The sequence below is a fragment of the Bombus vancouverensis genome, chromosome 4 (genome assembly GCF_051014615.1).
Source record: "Bombus vancouverensis nearcticus chromosome 4, iyBomVanc1_principal, whole genome shotgun sequence".
NCBI lineage: Eukaryota > Metazoa > Arthropoda > Insecta > Hymenoptera > Apidae > Bombus > Bombus vancouverensis.
In genome coordinates, this window is record NC_134914.1 from 4,745,795 (window position 1) to 4,763,649 (window position 17,855).

At 25.4% G+C, this 17,855-nt stretch overlaps 3 protein-coding genes across 3 annotated transcripts; 2 read left to right on the top strand and 1 right to left on the bottom strand.

The window, feature by feature from the left end:
* The first annotated feature begins 1,825 nt into the window (after positions 1–1,825).
* Positions 1,826–7,142, top strand: LOC117160911 (sorting nexin-25). The gene is made up of 11 exons (XM_033341997.2): positions 1,826–2,217; positions 2,908–3,218; positions 3,383–3,552; positions 3,646–4,040; positions 4,106–4,526; positions 4,608–4,912; positions 4,989–5,246; positions 5,319–5,452; positions 5,888–6,127; positions 6,522–6,804; positions 6,878–7,142. The coding sequence occupies exons 1-11, from the start codon at positions 1,996–1,998 to the stop codon at positions 6,932–6,934; spliced, it is 2,796 nt and encodes a 931-aa protein (XP_033197888.1). The 5' UTR covers positions 1,826–1,995; the 3' UTR covers positions 6,935–7,142.
* A 2,612-nt stretch (positions 7,143–9,754) lies between these two features.
* Positions 9,755–14,914, bottom strand: l(3)80Fg (dnaJ homolog subfamily C member 16 l(3)80Fg). Its single transcript, XM_033342000.2, has 12 exons — positions 14,423–14,914; positions 13,773–13,839; positions 13,504–13,700; positions 12,863–13,143; positions 12,598–12,788; positions 12,190–12,524; positions 11,543–11,846; positions 11,301–11,449; positions 10,881–11,105; positions 10,594–10,807; positions 10,312–10,419; positions 9,755–10,139 (listed from the first exon to the last, which is right to left on the bottom strand). The coding sequence occupies exons 1-12, from the start codon at positions 14,674–14,676 to the stop codon at positions 10,014–10,016; spliced, it is 2,451 nt and encodes an 816-aa protein (XP_033197891.1). The 5' UTR covers positions 14,677–14,914; the 3' UTR covers positions 9,755–10,013.
* Positions 14,915–15,795: 881 nt separating this feature from the next.
* On the top strand, positions 15,796–17,313 carry LOC117160916 (MICOS complex subunit Mic10). Its single transcript, XM_033342007.2, has 3 exons — positions 15,796–15,933; positions 16,024–16,071; positions 17,040–17,313. The coding sequence occupies exons 1-3, from the start codon at positions 15,861–15,863 to the stop codon at positions 17,195–17,197; spliced, it is 279 nt and encodes a 92-aa protein (XP_033197898.1). The 5' UTR covers positions 15,796–15,860; the 3' UTR covers positions 17,198–17,313.
* The last annotated feature ends 542 nt before the right edge of the window (positions 17,314–17,855 follow it).

A 17,855-nucleotide genomic window follows, 5' to 3' on the forward strand; every position in this document is an offset into this window, starting at 1 on the left:
AACGGTATATAGTATAATGTATTGCAATATAATGTAACATAATATAACGTGTTATGATATAATATAACGAAATACAATATAACGTAATAGAATGTAACGTGATATACCATAATATAACGTAATATAATGTAATATAATACAATACAAGGTAGTAAAATATAACATAAGGGAAAATAACGTTATATAGTATAACGTAATATAATATGTATAGCGTAATACGACATGCGGAAATACCGCACGAAGACTTTTCCCACTTTATGTTTACGCATGAGTTATTGAGAATTTAAATGCGATAGGTAGAAGATTCTAACAAGCCACGCACCTTGCGATCTTTGTATCCTTGCATTTGCTATTTATTGTTTTATGATAATTCCATTTTCCTTTTTATAATTTTGTCCAATTTCTGCAATTTTTCGTATGAAAGTGTATTAATTGATATGTTTAATTTGAATTTTTCATATCAATTTTTATTTTGCTGTTTTATTCACCTTTTTGCCTCATATAGACCTTGTTATTGTGTTTGTAGTTTTGTAATAAATTAATAAGGATAAATATCTTACAAATACGGTATATAAGTATAATATACGAATACACTATGAAAATATAATAAAGAATTATTTACTTCATTAGAACTATTAAAATTATTTTTCTATATTATATAATTTATATAATTTAAATCCACGAAAATAAATTGTGAAAGAAATGTACCTCTGATTTAAAAGCGATTCCAAATTAGAATCATTTTAATGTGATTTAAAAAATGAAATTAATATTAAGTAATTAAAAATTATATAATACTATAAAAATCTTTGAAGTATGTATTTGAGATTTCCTAAATTTTAATTTCTTTAGGAATAAAGACCACTTTATCCAACGAGATGTAATTTTTCAATATATGTCTTACAGAATTGCATAAACGTTTATAACGTTTTATAGATTATAGTTTAATCTTGTAGTAGACATTATTTCTACTCGCAATACGCAATAGGTTATTGTACATAAAACTAAGTTTATCACAACATTTTTCTGCGTCGTTCTAACTTATTTATGACGAAAAAATAACTTATGGTTAAATAAATAAAACTCGATCACTGACCAAAAATTTTTGTTAATTTTTTATACTTTTATCAGAAACCATTGTTTAAAGCATGTGCTATTTTATTATGTTGATACATATTTCACAAATGTTAGTTATAATAAAAATAAAAAATTTTGTTATTAGAAGTATATATTTGTCTCTTTCCTTCTTAAATTAAAGCAATATATCGGCATATTACCTAAGAACATTTTCTCTATCTTAAATATAAATTCAATATAATTTGTAATTAAACGTAAATTGAGTTACGTTTTACCGTATACATAACGAATTATGTATTAAGTGATGAATATTCACTTTAAATTTCTCTTCTGCATAAAACAAAAAGATTGTATTAAGCTAATATATTTCAAGTCAAAAGAAATAAGATATAATGATATATTAATTATGATTAAAGAATTATACAGAATAAAAATGTTAAAATTCTATTGTTCTATATGCTCATACAATTTTAAAAAGGAAATTAAAATATTTGTGGAAATTTTATATATTAAACTTCTACTTGATCTATGGAAGGTAATAATCATATGTACTTACAATATTGATTTTAAATTTTGTTTTCGCATGAAACAGATTTTATTCCACTACACTGAAATATTTCAAAGGAAAGGGATATGATGATATATTAAATACCGTTACAAATAGAATTATACAAATTTTAGAAGGAATATTCCAAAATAATGTAATTGTCAACATTTTGGTAACTTTCTAGTAACTTTTGGAACACGGATAAGCAAGCGCCTGCACTTGCGCCAGTGCATGATTTGATCTGTATTTTTTTATCACGGTGTATCTGTATTTTCACAGTTTCTTTTTTCACAGTTTATACGAGCAACTTTATCAAATATGAAATTAAATACATAATATTCATCATCACGTGATCATAATCACAATTCAAGATGATATGGACCGGCATTCTGTATATTCCAGCTATAATCGCACTTTTCTATTGGAATAATTTATTATGGTGCTACTTTTTTGTTTTACTAACCATATCTTGCTTCCTTTTGGGATGTTTGATTGTCATATTCATCAACATTGCTCTTTCTCTGAAACATCACACTACTGCAACAACTTCAAAAACAATTGCAGAAATGGATGCCTTTCATAATCTGTTGATGGTTTGTTTTATATTATTAATATCAAATTTTTCATAACGATAATTATTGAACATACATGATATTTCATTTTTACTATTAAAAAATATTAAATTTCAATTTTTAATGATAGAGAAAAAACATTCATAATCTATGTATTGTGAAAATAAAACTTCTTTGTCAAATTAATTTTGATATCAATATCAAAAGATCAAGAAATTATTAATAAAGATAATAAACAATAGAAAAAATTGTATATTACCTATGTTTGTTTCTCGTCAAAACGTTATTTCATTTTCATTATCATTTTGTAATTTTATAGTTTGTAGATTTTGTGTAGCTTTAATTTTTTTATGTATATGTTTTACTTCAGGCAAAGGCTTATGACAACTAATCTATATTTTGTGTAATAGATTTTATTAGAGTTCATATTCCATATTTTATAATATTATTCTATCAAAATAGTTTTCTTATTTTGTAAAGATTTGTATTTTTTATCAATGTATATTGTATTATAAAAGTATTTTTTATTATACTAAGACTTATATTTATACAAATATATATATAGATATATTTAAAAATATCTGATTATTTTTACTTCAATGTTCATCAATTTTTTAATTGAATTTTAAAATATTATTTAAACATTAACTTAAATATATATAAATACATTGTAAATATATTAATTATTTAAAAAATTATTGATTATTTCAGAAGGGGTACGTAGCTAAAACTGAAAATACTAAGAAACATGTCAGATATCCATTGGTTTTTACTCGTATGGTGGATGGAGCTTTGCAGAATTTATTGGACTTAATTTTTCAAGACTTTGTTGGTCTTTGGTTAAATGAATTGGCTTTTAATTCTGAACAAATAATTGACAATATGAAGCAAGACACATGGGGTGCGATTCAAACTCTTCATGATCGTTTATCAAAAGTGGATCATACAAAACTAGTTGTTTGTAGTATAGTAAATAAAATTACATTCCATTTTGAAAAAATTAGACTTGCTCAAACAGCTTCGTGAGTTTAACTATATTTTATATATTATTTACTATATTATTTATATTATTATTAACTATATTATATATTATTTATTATATCAATTTTTTAAATCTTATATATATAATATGGAAATTCTGCTTTGTTAAATAATTCTTTTTAAAAAGATTTTGTATTTTATATAGAACACAAGGTGAAGATCCAGTATTTATTTTATCTACACATTTAATGTCACCTACAGCCGAACTAGACTATTTGAAGAAGGTCAGTGAATTGTATATCTTATTTTTGTTGCCACCTTGTTATTCTCTTGCTCCAATGAAATATTTATTGAGGGAAATTCTTACATGCAAAAGTAAGTGTATGGAACCATTATTTAATTATGGATATATACATAATATATATTTGATCTACATCTTATAACATTTTATCTTCTTTATTCCTTCAGTACTAAAACCAGCAATAGACTTAATAACAAATCCAGACTATATCAATCAGAAAATTTTATCATATATTGATCAACAACAACTTGCAGAAGCAATGCACAGGAAAACTTATGAATATGCTGAATCATTTGAGGACTTCATTCGTATGATTAAAAGCTCTAAAGATCTAGAGGTTTTAAAGCATATCAGATATAATATTGTTACTGAAATTATGCAAGCTACAACAATACAAAATATTAAAAGAGCGCAAGGTTTAGATCCAGATACTAATGCATTTGGAAAGTCTGATGCCATTCAAGCTCGAAAATTGACGAGGTATATCAGTCAACTAACATATGCTAAAAATACATGTGAATGTCACATGCAATCATTAGGATGGAATGGATATCCTGTTCAGGTTATAAAATCATTTTTGTTTAATAAACAATAGTAACAATTATATTTAAGGACAATATTTTATAGGCTAGTGATGTTACTGATGCAGCAGTTACAGAAGAAAGAATTTTGCCATTGCAATATATCTTAGACAATGTGATAGGTAGACGATACCTTTCTCAATTTCTCGAACAAGTTGCCAGTCAGGATTTGATTGGGTATTGGGCAGCTGTACAAGAATTACGCAATGCAGATAAATCTAATTGGCATCAATTGGGAGCTGAAATCTTTTACACTTATATAACATCTCCAACAGCTGAAATAAAAGTTGACAGAGCTATTCGTAAGAAAATGGAAAGCTTTTTGTTAGGTGATATAGGGCCAAATGTATTTTACGAAGTTCAAGATAATGTTGTTAAAATTTTGGAAGAAAAGTATTATCCTTCTTTTATGGTTAGTGATCAATATAAAAATATGCAAGAAGCATTGCTTAATGAAAGAGTAGATGGTTAGTGTAAAAATTTCATTATAAAAATATAATTATATTAAAAATCAAATCAGTCATCATTAATGTAAAAGTAATTCTTAGACTTAGTGGAGGATCGACATATGGGAAATGGAACATTATCAGAAAATATATCTTTATTCGTTGGAGAACATTCAAACTATGCTCGCAGTAAATTGGACCAATTACAAGAAAAATTAAATAATAAAATGCAAGCTTTACAAGCATTAAAATCTTCGTTAAAACCAGAAAGTAAGGTTCTAAACTTTTTGGCCAAAGAAGTTGAATGGTTACAAAGTGAGAAAAAGCAATTAGAAGCCCATTTAACTCATACAGAAATGTGGGCAGAACATTTGGGTCATTGGAGAGCAGAAGTGCAAAGTGCAGAAGTAAAAACAAATTATAATTTAAATAGAAAATGTTTTTCGTTATTCAGCTTTAACTAAAAATATAATTGTTAAACAGGTACCAGATAATGGAGAATCTCCACAGTTTGTTTTAGTTGTCCATATGACAGAAGGTGAAGACAACACTGAAAGTATATATAGTGGTTGGGTCGTACTAAGAAAATTACAAGATTTTCAAGATCTTCACAGAAAACTTCGCCAATTGTGTTCTAATGTGAAAAATTTAGATTTACCTTCGCAACCTTTAAAATTTTTTGGAAAATCTGATAAAAATACTTTGGACAAAGCTAAAATGCAAATACAAAAATATTTAAATGTAAATTTCTTAAATGTTATTAATGTAGTAAAGCATTGTTTAGATAATCGTCTTAACTGTTAACGTTCTTAGTTTGTTTTAGAAGATGAAAAATTGAATCAGAGCGAAGCTTTATATACATTCCTTAGTCCAAGTTCAGAACATTTGAAATATGCTCCTCCTTCTCCTAAAAAATCTCGATTCTCTTTATCGACATTATTTAAAACGTAGGTAGCTATATTATTTGAGACGCCTAGAACCAAAGGGATGTAAGTGACATTTTTCTGATATAAAGGAAATCGAGTTTGAAATTCAAATGTGTTACAAAAATTCCACATGAAGCCTCTATAAAAGTTACATTATATTTAATTCTTAACATCAGGATCATATGCACAAATTTCCAACAAATTTCATCTTTTAGCTTATGAGTTATTGAATATATGGGAAATAATATTATTTATTTAGTAGTCTAGATACTTTTATACAACGTTGAATTACTTAAATTGTTCACAACATTACATTTAACGATTTACCTAACTATTTCTTTTTTAAGTAAAAAATTTGAAAAATGTCACTTGCATTCCTTTAGTTCGAAATTCATGTGGTAATAACTGTATATTTGTTATAAAAGTTTAATTTCTTTAAATTACAACTTGTTTTAGATCTAACAACAACAGTGAATTGCGTGATAAGGAAGAGGAAGAAGATTTTTCACTGCTATTAGATGATACAGATAGTGGTCGATCAGCCACGGATGGAATTTTTAATGTTAATAAAGATGCAATAGCAGAACCACTTTATACACTTTTAGGTGAAATTTTCGATCTACGAGGAGTATTTCGATGGCTTCGACGGTCGTTAATTACCTTCGTTCAAATTACCTATGGCCGAACTATAAACAGGTTTGTTTTTAGTTTTAAATGTAAACACACATTGAACAAAAGGGTAATGCATTACAGAGCTAATTAAATTTATAGATGAAAGAATTTTCTTCACTTCAAATATTTCATCAGGCTACAACACAACCAAATTTTATTTACTTTGCTTTAATGATGCTTGTTATATCTCAATCAAATTCAAATCTTATATTTAAATCTATCCTTGATTAAAATGGTTACTGTGATACATTATTAGGTCTGAAAGCAGTGTTGTTATTAGAATTTTCCTTTGATCGACATTTTAATGGTTGAAATAAAATATCAGTATCCCTTGCATTCAGTGTGCACCAAGTAAAAGTAAAAAATATTCCTTTTATAATGAAGGCATAAAGTATAATATAATAAATATAATCATCAGGCAAATCAGAGATACTATTGCATGGGTGTTCTCAGAGCCAATGCTTCATTACTATATACAATTGTTTACGAAATCATGGTGGCCAAATGGTCATTTAGTTTTTGAAGCAACTTTTCGTACGGACGAAGAAAAACTAAAAACGAGAGGCGAAGCACGAAGACAGTTCTTAAATAACATTCCTGATGTCTTAACAAATTTAGTAGGAGCACAAAGTGCACAACGTGGTGCAATAAAAATATTTGATTCTTTACAGAATGTGAATTTAAATAAACAATTATTCTATGTAAGTTATTCTCAAGTAAAAAAGACGAACTATATCATGTTAATTATATTCTATTCACTTTTTCTACTTACAGGATATCTTTGAAGTTCTGATGTACGAAGTATTTCCGGAATTTAAACGAAAACAATAAACTTTGCTTAAAATTATAATTTTTTATATTATTCAACTAATTATTGTATTTTAAATCGTTATGCAAAGAAGAATTATGTAAATTAAGTATATGTTTTATAAGTATTTTATTTATAGTATTATAGTCGAATAAGTATTTTATTTGTATGAAGTGATATGGTATATGTAAGCGTCAATAAAGTATTAAAAATCTTTATAGTAAGAAAAAACACTTTGAACTTTTGAACTTTATCTTGAAATTAAATAATACCTCAAAAAAGATTTATATTACATAAAAATAATATAAATTATTTTTTAATAATTATAATCTATAAAACATTGCATCTGTATAAGATGATGCATTATTTGCAATGGTCTTCAATATGATCTATCAAAATCTCAACTTCTTGTTTGTTAAAATGATTAATTCTGGTAATATAAAATTTACAAAATATTAATAAACTGTACAAGTTGATACTGAAATATATAAATATCTATATAGGGGTTTGAATAGTGGCTATTGCAAAACAGATTGATTATATTTTACAAATCAATATAATATACATATTTATTCATATATCTTTATTTCAGCATATTTTAAATATCTTTATAGAATGTATACACAATGTAAACAATTTTTTATATATAATTTTCTTCCATGCATTAAAAAATTCCGAGCATAATTTCATGAAACACGATTCATGTATATCTTAAACGTAAATTGATTCTTTTATAATAAAGTCATTTCATAAGTCATGTCATTTCAATATTTGCCATTTGAGATTCTTTTAAACACATTGATATATTTTACGGAAATATATAGTAATTTGACCAGCTCCATAAAAAATATATACTTCAATAATATGTACAATTCAAAATCTCAAATATGATCAATTTTTCTCAAATTCAAATAATAATAAAAATACAAGAAAGGAAAGAAAGTAAAGAACAAATATTTCAGGAAAGTTAAATTTTGTAGCAATTAATTACAATTAAGTACCTAATATTTAAAGTATTAACTTAAAGAGAATTGATAAAAAAACAGCAAGAAACTATATTTATTATATTATTTTTATACAATAGTAGTAATAACTTGTTTCTGATAGATTAACTTTTCCCTTAAAAAAATTAAAATTTGCTATCTTTTATTAGCTGAATTATCACTAGAAATAATTTTCGCATAAAAGGAATAGTTAATTTCAATAATTCACTTAGATTAATATAATTTTATGATCAATAATTCAATAAACAATCTTGAGACAACAAATCTTGAGATACAAAAATTAGGAAATTAAACAGTAATTTTCTGCAATTTTTTAGATTTGCATACTTTAATGTAAATCTTAATTGGATAATATCTTAAATATAAAAAACAGTTAATAAAAAGATAACTATAATTGAAATAAATAATACAACTCCTTTTTAACGAAAGAAAAAATAATTTATAAAATAAGCAAGTCAAATGTAAATTCATATACAACATAATATACCATAAATTGAAAAATCAAAAGAAAAAGAAAAGTGAGCTATTGCTTTTTAATTTCCTAAGTACAAAAATGACATTACTTATGTGATGACTTAACATTCAAATGGAGAATGCAGTGATTTGTGTAATTATTAAAAATATAATCTAAAGATATAGATTACTTAAATATAGCTGGAAAAGGGACTAGTTTTTATATTAATTGATATTATTATTTTATATGAGAATATTAATTATTCCCTTTCATGAACTATAAATTGTTTATAAAGCATGTAATTATTTACTTTATTACTACCATAAATTTTTAACCAAAACTTACATTAATAAATTGATAAATATATGCATATTTTGGTTATCAATCTTCACAGACAAATTAAAATACATGGATAAAAAAATATATAATATAAATATTTATTCACAGAAGAAACAAAGATATATTCTTAAATATTAACATTATAAATACAAAGTCTGATAAAAAAAAAGTCTATGAACATAAATGAATATATCTTAAAATCCTATTATAAATAACATTTGCATAACAATATATATAATAAAAATGAAAAAATTTACATTAAAATGTATACAGCATTCTAAACTTTGCGATATAATATGAATATATGTAATATTATAACGACATTTGATTTTTCATTTGGGAAAGACATTGTACATAATGATACAATGCAAAATATTTTCAGATTTATCTGTCATTAATATACCAGGAACATTAAAACTTATTAAAAGCATAAAAATTAGCATTAAAAGCATAAAAATATTAATTGTCGCAAAATTTGTCATTAATATGAACAAAGTTTTTTAAAATTTATTTGTAATTTATTTGTATCATCAATGTATATCAATATATCAAAAATATAAAAACTAAAGCATTCATTAAGTACATGTTTCCCAATTTAATGAGGTCGAAGAGATTCAAAAATAAATTCCATAAACATTTTGTTACATATTAATAAACAGATATCCCAATTGAAAATTATGTAAACAAAATAATTAAATGAAAATGTTTGTTTCAAAGAAATCGACATAAAATTAAAATAACTTCTATAACTAACATTTATGATATACAAGTATTTTTTATCAAACCTTGTATGTTATATGGAAAGTAGAAATTGTTATAACGTAATGGTATAAAAGTAACAATATACCATAGCGTAATATTGATATTGAAGGAAAAAGGACAAATTATTGGCATGTTATAAATATATATAAATATACAGTATCTAGTATTTAAACATGTAATATAAATACTGTTATGTCTTTAATGGCATCGACTAGAATTACTTTAAAAATATTATTAAAAATGACGAGAATTTTTATTACTCATGAAAATTGATGAAAATAATGTAATTCTGAATCTGTAAGAACTTTATCGACTATTATAACAATTTATAAAATTCTTTTTTACAGAAATCGCGTGTAAATTAATAAATAATACCTTCATGTACATATAATGAATATGTCTTAATTTTACATGAAATTATAGGATGTATTTCCCTTTAAATTGTATAGGACTTTTAAATGACACATGATATTGTTGACTAGTTGGATCCCCTTTTCTATTGCAAGAAGTATACACGTTACCAAAATGTATACCAATCTCCATTTACTTGGCAGTGAACTCGGGCCAATAATTTACATAATAACGATGTGTTAAACCTTCAAATAGCCTATCCAGCCACATTGGTAAACCATCCAAAAGATTGTCCTGGCATAAAACATTATTTCCACCCTATAATATAAAAGTTTGTAAATAGAAAGAACAGTTCAATTTCTAGAATATAAATAATACGAGAATTTTTTAAAAGAGAAATTGATTTTAATATCATATATTTTTAAATATTACTGTATTATATTAATTATCGCAACTCAACAATAGGAGATGTGAGATATAAAAAGCATACCTCTTCTTCAGAAGCATCAGATTCATTGGAACTATTAAAACCTATAAATGCGCCAGCTTCTGCATCATCTGTTCTTCGAGTTAACTGCTTTGTCATTCGTTCTATTCTCTATACATGAAAATATTATACATGTATATAAAAATTATCATCTTTGTACATTTAATAAATACATGATTTAAAATATTGGATTGGCAACTAAGTGATTTTGTCATTACCATCTAATCCGCAATCACTTAGTTGTCAACCCAATAGTTATATATACATATATAAAACATATATTACCTTAGAACCTTTGCCTTTAGTACATTCTGGATGTTTGGCATGGTACATACAAAAATATTTACGATGCCCATTTAGAGACAATACAGTGCCAACACAATTCTTGGCATTTATGTTTAGTTCTTTTTGTTCTGGCAAGGTGAGAGATAACAGTTTTTTATACCACTCTAACCCTCTTTCGAGAGACAAATGTCCAAACATAAGAGTTTTATTTTTTCTGTAATAATACCAATTACTTTTTATTTTTCTATTACAATTATAATATATATTTATTAATATGTTGAATTTACCTATAAGGCCACACAGCTTTATGAAAAGCTGGTAATAATTTTAATCTACTTTGAACGTCGACTAATAATATAATGGTTCTACAACCTGGTTTTAATAGTCGAACTAAACCATTGTATTTCTCTGCCCGCAACTCGTGTAATCGCAATTGTGGCTGTGACGGCGTTGGTTTATTATTATCCTTACATTGAGCACGTTCAGCTTGGATACTTGCTTCCTCTAATTTTCTGTATGATTTTAAAAACCAATATAATCAAATGGATTTTATTTTCAATATTATTTTAAAGAATTCAAACTAATATAAAGATTCAAAACGGAATTTATATAAATTAAATATAAAATGAGAATGTTGAAATATACAAAATCGAAATTTTGAATGTTCTAAACTAAGTAAAACATCATTTTAATGTGATGTTACTTACGCTAGATATGACATCCCATACCCCGCAGCACCAATTAACATTAAAGTAGCAATTACTGATACTAAAGGCAATATTTGCTCCTTAGTAAGACTATCAGAAATATAATCTACAGCTAATAACGCTTTTCCAATAAGTTTGTCTACAGTACCCTGTACAAAATTACATTTAAAATTAATTTTAAATTGTGATGTAAGATAGGAGGTTAATCTTGGTCTCTTTTGAGCAAAAATTAGAATGCATACCTGTGCATGTTCATCTGCTAGTTCTCCTACAACTGCGGCATATGGCAAAGCTTCCGATGCACGTAATAATCTTTGTATGGTTTGTTCTAAGTTGCGACGTGTTTCATTCCACTGAGTTTCATCTTGAGCAGCTTCAATCCAACCAGTAGGTAGCCATTCATATTTCAAATGATTCGCATCCCTTCTCCAAATAATGACAATATGTAATAAAGGCTCTAAAGGACTACCTTCTCCTGTTGATAATGCTGATACAAATTCTGGTTGTGTATCCTTAAATACGTACGTATATCGTACCCTTTCAGTACTGTAAATTAAACATTAAACAATTGTGTGTATAACTTTATAATTTATTGTTTATTAGTTAATACATTTGAAAGTTTAATCCAATACTTTCTTCTCTAGTAATTTTATATAAATTAAGTAATATAAATATCTATAATTTCAAATTTATTGAAGTAATTAAATCACATAACACACTGTGTGCATATTAAATGAGTAAATATTGGTGAGTTATAAGTCATAATAAACCATAATAAAAAAATATTAATCAAATCATTCATGATAGAAAATAGTAAAATCATTACATAATAAATGCACATATATATATATATTTATTTTATTTTCACATATATTTGAAGCATTGTTACCTGTAAGATGATTCTAAAGCTGCTTGTCTAAATTTATGCCTAGCTAAATCATGAAGAGGACTATTTTGTTGTGATATTAAAACTGCACATAACCGTTTTTGAGGTCTTAACCACTCAGGTGGACAAACTGAGTCTAGCATTGCTTGATTTGAAAGTCTTGGTAGAGCAAGGAATTTATTATTTGATATAACATTGTGCATTGTGTCACTTGATATATCTTTCATACTGACAGATGCCATAGGTTTCTCGGAATTTTCATTAAATAACAATAAAGTATCCAAGTCCACAGAAATTTTATATTTCATTACAATAAGTTCAGTATCTAGTTTTCCCGTCTACAAAGAAAATTGTAATTAAAATAATTGAAAAATTACATAATTCAATAAGTAAAGTAAAAATAAAGTGTACCTGAACAAAACCAAATGCAACACGGTCTCTATAATAAAATGCAATAAATAGATATCGTAATCTCACAGATTCTTTCTTATCAAATATTAAAGCTCGAATTCGATTATCTATCCATCCTGAGAGGAAATTATCTACATTATTTTTATTTATATTAGGTATTAATTTATATGGAAATTTGTTTCGTAAGAAGTCTGTAAAAGAAATAAACACTTTAATTCTATCACACTACAAAGTAGAAATATGAAGTACATTATATAATACATACCAACAATCTTTTGGATACTAAAAAGAGATTCTTTATATACACTTGTACGGCCATCTATTGTAACAACAAGACATGGTAGCGAATGAATTCCTAGTTTCCTTGCTAAAGCAGACTCTTTTTCAGCATGTGCAGTTGCTAAACCAAGACCCAGTGGTTCTAACTCATCAATCAAACGTCGCCATATTGGTTCTACTTGTAAACATGCAAAACACCAGTCCGAATAAAATAATATCAGATAAGGTGTACGTAAAGTTTTTGGTACTATTACATTTTCAAATGATCTGCAAAAATCATTCATATTTAAAATATTTATAATATAATAATACAAACAAACATAGTATTGATTTGCTCAGAAAGTTCATAGTGTTTTTAAAATTGGAATCTGATTATAAAACATATAAAATATCAAAATATATAATATTGGATTGAAATAGATATTTCTAGCTGAACATTAAATGCAGCAATTACTAAGAATATTTCTAATAAATGGCGAAATGTCATTATGAAAATATACAGATTGCTTAATAAAATTTTAATTTTATTACCATGAAATCTTTTTAAATTTTGTTATTGCTTCCCAAACAATACAATACAACCCATGTATATATGTATTAGACACTTTTTAACAGAATGATACAAACCGATATGTGATGCTCATCTTATAGAAAAGTGAAATGTCTCGATTTTGATAATGAAATTTGAAGTTTCTGGCAAATAGTTCTTCCAATGGATCAAAGACATTGTTAAAGTGACTATTGTCTCTTCGTTGCCTAGAAATACTTTCTTCTGTAATTCCATGATTATCAAATTTCCTTCTTCTTTCTGGATCTGTTAAAATCTAGAAACAAGAAAATTTCTAGTGAAAGGAGATGATAAATTACATTATATTTTTTATTGGTATTAATTTTACCTCATAAGCTTTGGTAATTTCCACAAATTTGTTTTCTGCACCTGGGTGATTGGTTTTATCTGGATGCCTAAGGAAATAAATTTTATTTGGAAAAATAAATTCAATTCATCGTATTCACACTATAATCCAAGGTACAGAAATAAGAAATCATTTGAAATTATTTATCTCTGCTTTTTGATCAGATATCACTCATTCGCTACAATAATGACATAAATCAAAATTTACAGTTTTTGAGTCATTAATATATAAGAAACAGTTGTGTTGTTTTAAGGATGAATGTGAATTTATTAAACTGGATGAGAATATTATAATATTTTTAGACAAATTGATCTGCTTATTACAACAATCTGTTATTTTAATACAATGTTCTTACAAAATTATAACGATTCAAGACATTCAAACTTGTTTTCTCTGAATTTTTTATTTTTGAGTTATTTTATATTGTTGCAGCAAATGAACGATATACTTAAATAATTGGCATACTTTAGTACAATGTCAATGAAGCCTATAATTCTAAATATAAAATAGCTTATTTTTGTTAATAGCAAACACCTTCAGTATATTCAAATGGTTTCTAAAATATAAAAAAATAAGAGTGAATATTAATCTTCATAAAATAATAATGAAATAATAGAAAAACCTATACGTACCATTCTTTGACAAGATTTTTGTACGCTTTTCTAATTTCTTGTAAGGTCGCACGTTTGTGAACACCTAATATTTTATACGGATTTCCCAATGACTCACTTGCGCTGACCGTCGACAATAGGTGGGTTGTTACGATAAAAATCACAATAAAAAATGAGAACCTCATTAATAATTCTATATCAATCGCTTTCTTATTACTATTATTTGATCGTTTGGCTACTGACTCAGAGGTTCTTGAAAAATTAATCGATAACATTATTTGTGACGCAGTTTTAACATGAATGTATATCTAGTTGATTTACAGCACTTAACATCGAGTCTGCATCGATTAAAACTATCCTTTCTTCGTCTTGCAATATTTAACGAACATGTTCAAATCACGAATTTTTTTCTTATCTTTGCACCGGAAACTCTATCATTGCAATTTTATAGTGATGTTTCTCGACAACCATGTTGTCAAATGGAATATACACAGTGGACACTAAATCTTAGGTTTAGAATGCTCTAGTAGGATAGGACAGAATCGATTACGAGATGGCGTTAAAATACATTTTCAATTTTCACTTTTTCTATGTTTATCTTCTCTTATATCTTAAAAAGTAAAACAAAAGTTCAAGAAGTATTTTTATTATATTATTTAGATGATAGACATATTACTTAGATAGAAACTGTTCCTCATATAAATTAGAATACGAAGAAATTTATTTTACTAAATTATGTCCACATCCTAGTATCTTGTAATTTACTCTTATTTTAAATAAAATTACATTTCTATATGTTATTTGTTTTCATTGAAAGGAATTAATAGTAAATTAGAAAAAAATAATTATATATTTTTGGTTACATAAATTATTAATTAATCTTATTATGCTATTTTATTGCATATAAAATTATGTTTATAATGGACACTTTATTTAGTGATATTTTGTTACTAAAAAATATAACAAATTATCAAACTATCTAGTGATTTATTTTTAAATCTAATAACTAAAGCTCCGTTGGCGCCACTTTCTCTCTCTTTTAAAAATTTACAAAAATAGATCGGGCAGTTTCCAATTAAATTACCCAGTTTATAGAACAAATCGATTACTTGTCGTCAAAGAAAACACATTTCAAATCTAACGAATGTGTGCAATTATGAGGAAATATTTTCTGTCATGACTTATATCAAAATATAACAGTATATACATATTTCTTATATTCCTACATACTCTGTTGTTTGAACGAGATGTGAACTACTTAATTATATTGGTTTCATCGCCTTCTATCATATCACACGTTCATATGTATTATTGAGAAAAATATAAAAGAAATACTGAATCCCTATAATATTAATTTTTACGAATAAATCGATGTCTCAACATTACTATTTTTTGATGGTCATAGACTGTGACGTGTGACATAACATCTAATATTATAGATCTACTTTAATATAGAAAAATGGCTACTTGGGCTGAAGATGAAATCGGACGAAAATGGGATCGGTGTTTTACTGACGCTATATTTAAGTTTGGTAATTATAATTCAATAATCGACTCTTACTGGACATTAAAATAATAAAAGATCAAATTTATTTATTACAATAATAACGACATCTTCATAGGAGGAGGAATTCTACTTGGAGGAGTATTCTCTCTATTTTTTTTCAAACGTAAGTCTTAAATCACTTAATACCTTTTTTAACAAAAGAATCCTCACATATTTTCTAATATTAATAAAAATTTACATTTAATATTATAATGGGTTTAATTTGTTTTTGTTCAAATGAATACGTAACTTTTAGAAGTTAACTTCAAATCTTAACTGAAAAATACAAGTAATATAATATTATACGTTCAATTTCATATAATTTTACATTTTTACACAAGTATTTTTTTCGCTTTCAAATTTTAGGTAATGAAAGTTGTTTCGTTACATACATGATATAGGTTAGGTTCTACGATATTTCCAATCTGAAATCTTAATAAGATATTATTATTAGATATTTAGATATTAGATAGTTAACTTATTAATTAGACAGTTTAATATTATGTTGTTCAGAAAATTCGTAATGAAAATTAAGAAAGATTTAATTAGAAGTAGACTTTTTACCATCTACAACATTACAAATCTTTATCGAAAAATTATTTGCCATTTTTGTAGTAAATTTCAAATTCACCAAGCTTTCAGTTTAAGAAATTCAAATAGCTTTTACAGGCTTCTGAAGTATTTAATTTTTTATCTATATCTTTCGAATAAATTTTGTAAAAATGAAAAACTAATAATGAAACAATATTGTACTTCTGTAAATGAGGTACATAAAAATGAATATTTCAGCTACTATTTAGGAGTTCTTGGATATACAAAATTTGACATTTTTTACTGAAAAAAGTATGAATTATTAATGAATATTCATTGTCTTTCCCTTATTCTCTTTAGTGCCTAACTAAGAGCAGTATTTGTTTGGAAATTTCATTTGATATAATAAAAGAAAACTACAAACTTTTTGAACAATTCAATAATTGAAAAATCTCATGGTTTAATCATATATATCATTATTATGTATTTGTTATTAATATTTTAACAAATATATGAATATGTATGTATTACAAAATAATATAAATATTAATTTTCTTTTAGGAAGAAAGTGGCCTATTATAACTGGTGGAGGCTTTGGATTAGGTATGGCATATGCTAATTGTCAAGAAGATTTGAATTCTACAATAAGGCGACAAAAATCCAGAGAATGTAGTAAACCAAATAAAGAAAAACCAGCTGAAGAGAAGAAAAGTTCTTAGCAAGCTTCCTATGAAAAAAATTGTTATGCTGTTACCAGACAACATACAATATACCAATAAACTAGTTGAACTTGTATTATAGCGTCATACAAAATAAACTCTTTCATAACTTTAAATTAACATAATTTAAAAATGTGAAATATACATATTTATTATTTACTTTACTATCATTAGCATTTAAAAGTAAATATTCAAATGATTATAAATAAAATATTTATTTTGTATATTCGATTTTTTTTAATGTTTTTAATATATCAATTATTTTTATAAAGAAAAATCGAAACATTTTAGAACTATAAAAATAGTTACAAAACAATAATTTATGATATCAATGATATTTTGCTATACAAAGTTAAATATATAAAATTCATATTTATATCATTCATAAAAATCGTATTTGTTTCCAAACATTATTTTATAAAGACTATGCTTTTTATGCAGTGCAGTACTTGCTAAATATTGAAAATATATATTATAAAATATTTATTCATACATATCGGCATATTTGAGATAACAGTAAAAGTTAATTATGCAATGCTTATTTCAAAATGTTTCTGTAACTATATAATACATTGATATCGTTTATAGTATTGTATTAATATTTATATATAATTATGTAATTTGAGCAAATATACAAATTTTATTTATGAAATCGTTA

Coding starts and splice junctions, on each gene's coding strand:
- LOC117160911 (XM_033341997.2), top strand. CDS start 1,996: ATGATATGGACCGGCATTCTGTATATTCCAGCTATAATCGCACTTTTC. Junction 2,218..2,907: donor CCTTTCATAATCTGTTGATG/GTTTGTTTTATA, acceptor TGATTATTTCAG/AAGGGGTACGTAGCTAAAAC. Junction 3,553..3,645: donor GGAAATTCTTACATGCAAAA/GTAAGTGTATGG, acceptor TTATTCCTTCAG/TACTAAAACCAGCAATAGAC.
- LOC117160916 (XM_033342007.2), top strand. CDS start 15,861: ATGGCTACTTGGGCTGAAGATGAAATCGGACGAAAATGGGATCGGTGT. Junction 15,934..16,023: donor TGACGCTATATTTAAGTTTG/GTAATTATAATT, acceptor ACATCTTCATAG/GAGGAGGAATTCTACTTGGA. Junction 16,072..17,039: donor CTCTCTATTTTTTTTCAAAC/GTAAGTCTTAAA, acceptor ATTTTCTTTTAG/GAAGAAAGTGGCCTATTATA.